A 10,403-nucleotide genomic window follows, 5' to 3' on the forward strand; every position below is an offset into this window, starting at 1 on the left:
TAGCTGGTTTACTGCAGTAGACCAGACTCCAGCACCATAATAGTCTATAGTTTTTTTTTCTTTACCAGTATTCTGTTAACTAGCAGAGTCTGTAGGTGATGTGCTGCTCTCCAGTATCAACAACACTGTATTCTCTTGTCAGTATAAGCAAGATTTCACTAGTCAGAAGCTGAGGGTGTAAATTATGTAATGTGTACTTGTTTTGGGGATTGAAATTGGCCTGTTTTTCTGTTTAGGTTATGCTGCATTTTATTTAAAATACAGACACAACAGTGGTTGATATTTATGGTGTGTAAATTCCAAGAAAAACACAGCTTGACATTCTAGGATTTAAATAAACAATCAAGTAAAGAGGCAACATTGTAACAAGTTTTTAGATTTTAATTTTAAAGCTTAATTTTTTTTAACCATCAAACATGTGCAGAGACACCAAATTATGACTGTACATTAATTATTTACATATGTTCAAAGCCTATTCAACCAATTTAATAAGAACCCAGATTACTTGAACAATTTAAAAAAGTGTAAAACTGTCATTATTACAGACAGTCTATAGAATATACATCTAAAAACCATAAACATCTGAACAAATTTCTGAATATTGCGGTTTGGTATTTAGTGGAAATTATTATTATTTAACATCAACATCAAGTATTTTAAAAGTCATAAACTTGGAGATTGGAGGCCTTAAAACATCCTTCAGAGGCTCCAAAGTGAAACACCTGATCCATGGATCCAGCAGAGAGTGGAGAAAGGGATGATGGAGGGGAGGAGGACAGTGCTGTCAGTCTCCATGGAGTGAAGCTGTAAATCCTCTGGCATGCTCTCAGAACGCCTGCACACAGGAGACACTACGTAAACACACAGTGTACACACAGAGCACACACATGGAAGCACACTTATACTTTAAGCACACTCTTACACTCTAACACATGCAAATATAAGCACACACTTCCAGACATTAAAACACTGGTAGTTTTTATAGTTTCAGTAATGTTATATTTCTCACCTTTCTTTCTGATCTCTTTTTAGCTGCAAAAGAAAAAACAAAGTATTGATTATGGAGTGTATAGCATGATTTTAAATTACATTTGATTTATTTTTTTGTAATTGATTTTTCTTAAAGGAAAAAACGATTCCAACAAATAACAATCGCATCAGATCAAACAAACAGCTACACAAACACAGATCTGCCAAAATCATCTAGAAAAAAAGTGTATTTATTGGCTCAAAAAATCTTATTTATACTAAATAACTACTTAATAATTTTTTTGGTTTTTGAGTCATTGTGTTAGTTTAACCATTTTCTAACGTCCAATTGAAGAAACTCTCTGTTCTATTTATTAGCTCATAAAATTACTTTTTTAAAAACTAGTTATTTTTTTTTAGATCAAACACAACTGTTGCCCATATTAGTAGATTTAAACAGTTTTCTGAAGTACATACAGTATTAAATTAACAAAAAAAAACAAAAAAACAATACAACTTTTTTATAACTATTTTTAAGATGTTACATTGAGCCTGAGCTGCCAAATATAATTCCTAAGATCTTACCAGCAATTAACTGAGGTATCAGCCAGAACAAAAGTATAATCATGACAAGTATGAATCCAACGACAGTGATGTACCACAGTGTAGAGTCTTGCTCTGAAATGGGGGAAAATATAACATTTAAATTGCAAAAAAAAAATATTTAAAAATATAGAATGGATATTTTTATTAAAAACTGATTTTAATATGATGCAAATTGATTGTAACTAAAAATAAAGAACAAATTTTATTAGTATTTATATTATCAAATCTGAAATATGTAAGATAAGTAATAACAGCCAATATATATATATATATATATATATATATATTTTTTTATCACTTCTAAGCATGTAATTTAACGTTGTAAAAAAAAGGTATGGTGCTTCAGAAATTACGCCAGGACTGCCATCTAGTGGTCCATTTTATAAACGCATTTTCAGTAAGGATCAGGTGTTGAGTGACCCTCATATCTTACCTGATACAGTGAGGGTGAAGCTCTTGCGGATTGGAGTGAGCAGAGCCTGGTGGGTGACCCTGCAGGTGTACTTGTATCCGGAGTCCTCCAGGCCGGGTTTCAGCATGAAGAAAGCTGAGAGTGAGAAGGTGCCGTCCTTATTGTGGCGATGGCTGGAGTACAGCACGTTCTTCAGTATCTCGGGTAGAAAGCTGGAACCCACTGGTTCCCTCAGCCACTCAATATTAACATCCAGCGGGTAGTAACCCTCAGCATCACACATCACCTTCTGATCCATACCCAGAGTCAACGACAGAGACGAGCCCACGTTCACTGATACACGCGGTGCTTCTGTAGAAACAACAGCAACAAAAAAATCTAAATAACGTGGAAGACTGACTGTAGTTCTTCTGTTATTCAGAATACTTTATTACCAATCTTTCACCCTGTGAAAAATAATATGCTATACATATAAAAAAAAATAATACCTGCTGTGGTGGTCCTGTGTGGTCTTGAACATTGAAGAACAGAGTAAAAGGTGGCTAACAGGAAGTACTGTATTTTTTGCACTATAAGGCGAACCAGATTATAATCAATAAACCTCTATTTTCTGGTCTATTTTCATACATAAAACGCACTGGATTATAAGGCGTATTATGCAACATTAGTAAGAAACAGGGGTGACACCATGTTTTCCTTCTAATCTGGCAGGTCTCACCACTGGGTGAAGCTAAAACAAGTTAAGTAAACCAAACTGTATTTCTTAAAAAAACTAAACAAGAAAAAGATATAATAATATATAAGTCAAATGAGCGCTGTATGTTCATCTACACAATTTTATCTCCTGAAAATTGCTTATTTGGGTGAGTAAAGCACATCTGTTTATTTATAATAAGCTTAGATTTTCAGATTTTCAGTAAGGCTAGCATTAGCAGCCTAGCGCTAGCCGACAGCGCTACACTGGGGAACCCTGAGTGTCTCAGTAACCCAGGGTGATATTAGCTAGTGGTTCATCCCACGTAGCTTGTTTTAGCGGCTAATGCTGTTCCAGGCTGATAAAACTCCTTTCTAAATGGCAAAAGAGTTAGCGCTTAGTGGGATTAGCGGCAAATGCTAATACTGCTCCAGCAGTGCTAGCCAGGGTTAGCAGCAGACTACAGGCTGATAATACTTACCTTTGAATAGTAAAAGAGCTAGCGCTTAGGGGCTAATGTTGATGCTGCTCCAGCCTTGGTGCCTTGGGCTGAACTGAAACTCTTGTATGAAGCTGTGCGGCTTTACTGCTCTTTAATACCTGACTGGTAAAATTCAAACATAAGGTGTGCTGACAATTTTTGGGAAAATGAAAGGATTTTAACTGCGCCTTATAGTGTGAAAAATACGGTACAAGGTGCTTCCATATGGAGGTGGTCAATATATTCTGACTGGACTGTATAATTACAAGCAATGCAGGCCAAAGTGTTACTGTAGTTGTGTTTAAGTAAGGGTTTAATAAACTGTATATTAAATGATTGTTAAATTGCGTTTTATGTTGGGTAAAGCATTTTCAGTCACACAGCCTGCAGTATTATGATTGCAATATGTTATTCTCTCAATCCACCCTAATTCAATATTAGTGTTTATGGTCAAACTATGTCCTAAAAAAAAAAAAAATTGTAACTAATGCTTGGTTCTCTTACCCTGGATGTTCAGCTGAATGTCATGGCTGCCGTAGAGTGGGGGGACGAGCACTGAGCATACGTATGTGCCCTCGCTGGCGTAAGTGGTGTGAGACAGTTTCAGAGAGGCGTCTCCGACTCCGATAGCTTTGACAGACACCCCGCTGCCTTCACTCTTCCCTGTGCGGGTGAAGTAGCTGAAGAGCTTAGTGCGCTCACCACGTCGCTGAAGCCTCCACTCCACGGTCATGTTGGCCTGCTTATGATCCACTGCAAACTGACAGCTCAGTGTCGGATCCTTCATCAGACCCACCACTACCTTAGGGGTGCGAGTCAATATCACCATTGCGGCTGTTAATAAGAAAAGGCCGTATTAAGAGAGAAGTGATTACTGACAGAATGAGATATAGCAGATTAATAATACGTAATTCTGTCTTATGGCATTTGATACTCATTTAAAATACATAAAAACAGCCAAGACAAGAGCAATATATTTACATTCAATAAATAGAATTCTACATCAAATAAAGTTAAACAAAATCAAGTCCCTCACAGTAACAGAAAACTCTTAAACAGAAAACAATAAAGATATAGACATTTTTTTCACAAGAGGATTTCACACAATGCACATGGTGGAAATGACGTCTTAATGGTAAGATTGATGAGAAGAGTTAATGGTGTTCTGTGGAGCATTCCACATAATATTCATTATTTAAAACATTATTTCTCCAAAGTATGTCATTTGATAATGCAAAGTGGAACTTCTTAGCTTGAACAATGTGAACAAAAAGTCTTGCTTATATAGTTTCTAATATTGTGTATCAGGATTGCACCAAATAAAAAATTTGGGCCAAAACCAACATTTGGACGTATACTAAAAACAAAGTCCAAAACACTGAACAAGTTTTTTTTTGCTGGTATTTTGCCACTTTTTAGTTATTGAACATTTTTAACAACCCAGCAGACGTACCAACAGTATGTATTGTACATATATAAGCTGCCACTGCACTATTATTACAGCCATTGCTTTAGAATGTTATAAAATGTCATGAAATCACAATGACAAAACTCTGCAAAAAGTTCTTGAATTGAAACAAGGGATGCATTAGAGAAAGGTGTATTTCACTAATTAATGTTTATGTTTTACAATTAAAAAGAACATTTATAATTCACCATTTTGACCACACCAGAGTCATTGTTCCATTCAAACTATTCTACCTTTTCACACCTAAAGAATCATTTTCTCATCCAAGCATTCATACTGTGCGTTTAAATTAATAAAAGGCAGAAGTATGAAAAGTTTTAGGCTACAAGATTGGAATTACTTACCGGTGCTAAAAGAGAGGTCAAGCTTACCTGAGGTGGTCAGATGCTCCCGGTCTGAAATCTGAATCCAGTCCTGATTGGCTTCCTGTGCAGGTGTGTGTCTGAGGAAGGTGGTGGTGATGAACTGACCCTCTGTGTGTGTGAAAGTGCAGGTGAACCAGATGTCGTGCTCCTGAGCCCCTAATCCAGGCCAGCGCATGACGATACCTCCAGTGCTGTATCTGCGGATCTCACACTGCAGCATGTCCACATTACCTTCCACATAGCGCCTCATATCCACTTTCGAAGCTGTGTGAAATAGGCAAATCAAGCACTTCATATTTATTATATTTCACACTAAGAGTTTTCTATCACTTATTATTACATCTGATGCCCCTTAAAATGATCAAAGGGAAAACTATTTTACTTACTGTAATAAGAAAAAAAAACTTGTAAAATATTCTGATTCAATTATCTTACAATAATCTTGAGATAATTACTCTAAGATAATGGCTTAAAGGAAAGGGAATGTAGGGAAATCCTAAGTGCCACAACTTTCTAAAAAACGAAACACTATAGAAAAATGTAATAATACACTGTATAGCACTGCATTTCCATTAGAATAGTTTAAATCATGAATACACATATTCCAGTAGCCCCAGAAAATGGTGCCATGAAAAATAGTAATAGTTAATGGCTTATTATCAGGACAGGGGGGTAATTAAGGTGAGTGTGAGAGCTGTACTACAAAATTGAACACACCTGCTCCCTATGCACACCTGAGACCTAGTAACACTAATGAGTCACATGATATTTTGAAGGGAAAATTACAACAGTGCTCAGTTTGGACATTTAGGGGTGTAGTCTCTTAGGCGTGTACTCACTTTTGTTGCCTGTGGTTAAGACATTAATGGCTGTATATTGAGTTTTTGTGAGGGAAGAATAAATTTATACTGTTATATAAGCTGCACACAGACTACTTTTCATTGTTTCAAAGTGTAATTTTGTCAGTGTTGTCCCATGAAAAGATATATTTAAATATTTGCAGAAATGTGAGGGGTGTACTCACTTTTGTGATACACTTTATTTATCATTATAACTATTTTAATAGAATTAGACAATTGTCAGGATCAGGACATCAGGAGTTTTTTATATTCTAGAAAAAAACGTAATTTTTGTCCCACGTACTATTTGAAGGCTCTTGTAATAAAGGCTTTTTAATAACCTCGTACTTACTTATTACAAGAAAGGTAACAACATCTGGGTTTATAGGACGATCTCCTAAAACACCAAACTGCAGCACTCCATTTTTATGATGATACTTGGTTTCTCTGTGACCCTCTTCATTGAGGGATATCGACTCATCCACAAACGGACACGGCAGCCACTGGACATCACGAAGAGACTGAGATCCACACAGGCATACAGCTGTTGATAAAGAGAAATGGTTGCATATGATTTAAGCATACATACTCCATGATATGTACTATATGCATTTACAATTAGATTGGTAATATAGCAAAAGCACAATAATAACTCAATAATTGTGATGTTTAATAAAGCATTAACATGTTAAACTTGGCTGATAAACTATTATGCTTCAAAATCAGGGCTCCTGATTGGTGTAGCCATCTAAGAGCTGCTTTGTTATCACTGGGAAATTGTTGGTTTGGTCCATGACTTTTCTACAGCCATACATGGTGGGGTGTTCAACAGATTATAACTAGTCTTGCTCTCCCTGGGTGCATAGGATGGCCCTCCTTCTCCCCCACAGGACCAGGGTTTCAGTGTTATGTTAGCCAACATGGTGTTAATTACCTAACATTTAATAGGCCATGCCAGCCTTCACCATCCCGACTTGACACAATTGTGTGTTAAAGTTGAGAACAAGATAGTGGGTGGAATTGGAGATCAGGACGAATTCACTAACCCTGGGTTTCACTCATTCCTGTTACCGTAAAACATTACCCCTTCTAAAACATTTAGAACATTCTACAAGTCACATCTACAACAGGAAATTACATCAGTTGGTTCTTTTGAAGGGCATAATTAAGTTTTCATTTATTCTGCTGTATATTTGATCGTTTTGTAACAATGACTTAGACGGGCAATCTCAACACTTGAACATCCGGTCAACTTAAAAAAAAAAAAAAAAAAATTGTATTTTATTTTAAAACATACTTTTTTTTCCCCCATTTTCTCCCCAGGAGGGTGAAGATTAACACATGCTTCCTCCGATACATGTGAAGTCAGCCACCGCTTCTCTTCGAGCTGCTGCTGATGCAGCATTGCCAAGCAGCCAGCGCGATTGGAGGAAAGCGCAGTGACTCGGTTCTGATACATCAGCTCACAGACGCCCTGTGCTGTGGAGATCACCGTAGGAGTGATGTGGGGAGAGAGCGCCATCTACCCAGCCGGAGGGAGCAGGGCCAATTGTGCTCCCTCTGAGCGCCGGCAGCTTGATGGTAAAGCTGCATGAGCTGGGGTTCGAACCTGCGACCTACCGCTCATAGTGGCAGCGCTTTAGACCACTGGACCACTCGGCGCTTAAACATAATTTTAAAATGTCACATGAGTTTGAAACCATCTTCACCTCAGAAACCTTGTAAACAATTAAGTAAAGCTGTCTGAGATTGACCAGCACATGTTTTGAATAGTTAAATATGTGCTATTAGATTCAGAGTTGAAAAAAAGATAAAAAAAAATAAGTTTCATTTGGAAGAGCAAGAGTTACAACAACAAATGGCCCATTAATGAATTCCCTAGTTTTAAGCTGTGGAGCAGTGTTTGAAATGTGTTATCTGGAATGATGGTGCTCCACTCATTACTTTTGGGAAAAAGCTTGGGAGTTGGGTGTGAATGAGATGTGGTGGTGATCATTCATCCAACATCCTGCTTTCGAAACTGAATGCAATAAAATCCTCATAGCAATGTTAGCTAGTTACTTCAACAGAAGCAGAATTCATGATGAACAAGCAGGTGTCCCAACACTTTTGCCAACATAGTATTTCAACATGCATGTCACATATAAACTGATACTGATTCTCAGTGCCACCTCTAAATATAATATCTCTAAATATAAACAAGCATGCAGAAGGTCACCATTAGTGTGTGGGGCTCTAGCCTTATATTTTCAGTTGAGAAAGTCCCCTGCTTCTGGAGAATCAAAACTGAAAGCAAGTTTATCCCAAGTAGTAATTCTAACACTAGATTATATTAAAACATAGACACATACATTAGACATGAAAACAATGTCCTAAAACACATCACACCTACAGTACAGTATATATTTACATGTATATCAAAACGGATAATATTGTTATACACCTTACACTGGAGTCTACTGGAAAAACATGCCTTCAATATGCACCTGTGTGTCTTTATGAGACACGTCATACATTAACCAGACCTCGAGCCATCTTCAGCTTACCTGAAGCTAACACTGCGAGGAAAAGACCACCAAACACAACACTCATGATAAACACGACCACCTGGACACCTCCAGCGCGAACAAACCGCCATGCAAATTAACAAAGTAACTACTGCACTGATCTGCTTTCACTTTCAATTCAGCGCTGCTCCCAGTCCCTCCCACACCTACACCCACCCCTCTGATCTACAGGGGCTTCAGGAAGATCTGACCAACAGACAGACTCACTTATTCACTCAATCATTTATTCATTAATTCATACTAATCTATCATATCAAACTGACAGAGGAATATACATGTGTATGAAATTAATGTGGACAAATGACACACGTACATGTACAGTAGTCTGGCCACGTGAGGGCGCCAGTTATAAACTTCCGACAGATTTCTCTATCATCTCTGCTCTCATTGGTCTGGGAAGCTTATGCTTACCTACCAGAGACAGGGTTGCCAGGTCCAATAAAAATATCCATCCCAAAGTCAGTCTAAAACCCGCCCTTCAGAATCTTAAACTAGCTTTGTCACACGTTTGAAGCAAATGACAAAACAACTATGAGTGCACGACTTAGTATTTTGTTTATACGGGATTTATTATCAGTAGTGCTATTTATCTTGAAGTCATTAACAATATTGTAACATCATTGATGTTTTATCAGTTATTTTATAACAGTTTTATATCCCAGTCAAGAACATTTAATAGTAACATAATTAGCTAAAAAAAAGAAAGAACTGACTTTTCCTTTTTTCTGTTTTTGCCCTTCCTGAAAACTCTTTTTTCCTCTTTAACATTTTTTTAAATCGCCTTGTAATTTCTGGTTACATGGAGATTTTTTTGTTTGTTTTTTGGCGGCCGCGGTAATTTTTAAAAGTAGCCCGAAAAATGTTTTACCCGCGACTGGATTTATAAACAAGCCCAATTTGTCGGGAAAACCACGAACCTGGCAACTCTAACCAGAGAATCTTTAGTAGAGAGGAGAGATTACGCACTTCTGAATGTTGTCTGGGTTTGTTGAACCACCAGGGGGCGTTCCAAAGTAAGTCCAAAATGAATGGGTTCCTATGGAGCCACTTCATAAATACACTCCAAATCCACTCCAGTTTTATTAAACAATCATGGAACCACTTTACACAGGGAACCACCGTGTTCTCAGTGTAAAGATGGTGCAGACAGTGTTAGAGTTACTGGGTGAAATGGTATTGTAAATTGTTTATAAGCATAATTACTGTAAATTAAATCCACTCCAGTTTAACTCTGTATTCTGCTGTAAACAACTGTATGAATAAAATTAAAAAACATATATATATATATATATATATATATATATATATATATATATATATATATAATATAAGGCACACTAGTACTGTACGTGTAAGAAGTAAATGCACTTCAACCTGCATAAAGGGGGAAACATTTTCTGAGGTAAAGTTATAGTAGCAAAGTTTATGTAAAATAATACCGCAGACTAACTGCTGTGCCAGGTAATATAGTTTATTTATATTAGCAATAAATCTTTCAAATATTACACATGCATTTACCCAATTTAACAAGGGTAGGGAGACCAGACAATCCCAATACTTTAAATAGCTTTAAATAAACTGTATGGCAAAATTAACTACAACAGCCGAACTTTTGTAATTACAATTTAGGAGAGAAATACAGTAACTGATACAGTAATTGTATTCTTTTAATTAGCATATATATAATTACACAACAACAAGAGTGTGTCTAACAAACTGACATAAGGAAACATTACCTTATAGGATGCCCAACCTTCATATGTTTTTCTCTTAGGTTTAAATCGCTATTTATAAATCTTTTTGACTCAGTGCTCTGACGGTAATTCAGCATCAGCTCTCTAACCAACCAGTCAGTTCACAGTAATGCTAGAGTGTTAACTGCCTAAACCTGTTTACTGAAGAAAAACTGAACAATATAGATAAGTTTTCTTTACTTTTTTTTAATAATGCATCTTTCTACTTTCTACAATTAAATAAATATCTTGAGCAAGTTCTTAATTTC

At 36.7% G+C, this 10,403-nt stretch overlaps 1 protein-coding gene across 1 annotated transcript; it reads right to left on the reverse strand.

The window, feature by feature from the left end:
- Positions 1 to 371: 371 nt before the first annotated feature.
- On the reverse strand, positions 372 to 8,518 carry dhrs13b.2 (dehydrogenase/reductase (SDR family) member 13b.2). The gene is made up of 8 exons (XM_007245942.4): positions 8,381 to 8,518; positions 6,187 to 6,378; positions 5,002 to 5,259; positions 3,667 to 3,996; positions 2,009 to 2,338; positions 1,555 to 1,647; positions 1,010 to 1,032; positions 372 to 835 (listed from the first exon to the last, which is right to left on the reverse strand). Exons 1-8 carry the CDS (start codon positions 8,424 to 8,426, stop codon positions 827 to 829), a joined length of 1,281 nt encoding a protein of 426 aa, XP_007246004.2. The 5' UTR covers positions 8,427 to 8,518; the 3' UTR covers positions 372 to 826.
- Positions 8,519 to 10,403: the final 1,885 nt, after the last annotated feature.

The sequence above is a fragment of the Astyanax mexicanus genome, chromosome 18, assembly GCF_023375975.1.
Source record: "Astyanax mexicanus isolate ESR-SI-001 chromosome 18, AstMex3_surface, whole genome shotgun sequence".
Taxonomy (NCBI): Eukaryota; Metazoa; Chordata; class Actinopteri; order Characiformes; family Acestrorhamphidae; genus Astyanax; species Astyanax mexicanus.

What these genes read in the sequence shown, in the direction of transcription:
- dhrs13b.2 (XM_007245942.4), bottom strand. Translation starts at nt 8,426, where the DNA reads ATGAGTGTTGTGTTTGGTGGTCTTTTCCTCGCAGTGTTAGCTTCAG. An exon ending in GGAGCATCTGACCACCTCAG is followed by an intron (nt 3,997 to 5,001) that starts GTAAGCTTGACC and finishes TCTTATTAACAG; the next exon opens with CCGCAATGGTGATATTGACT. An exon ending in CTTCACCCTCACTGTATCAG is followed by an intron (nt 1,648 to 2,008) that starts GTAAGATATGAG and finishes CCCCCATTTCAG; the next exon opens with AGCAAGACTCTACACTGTGG.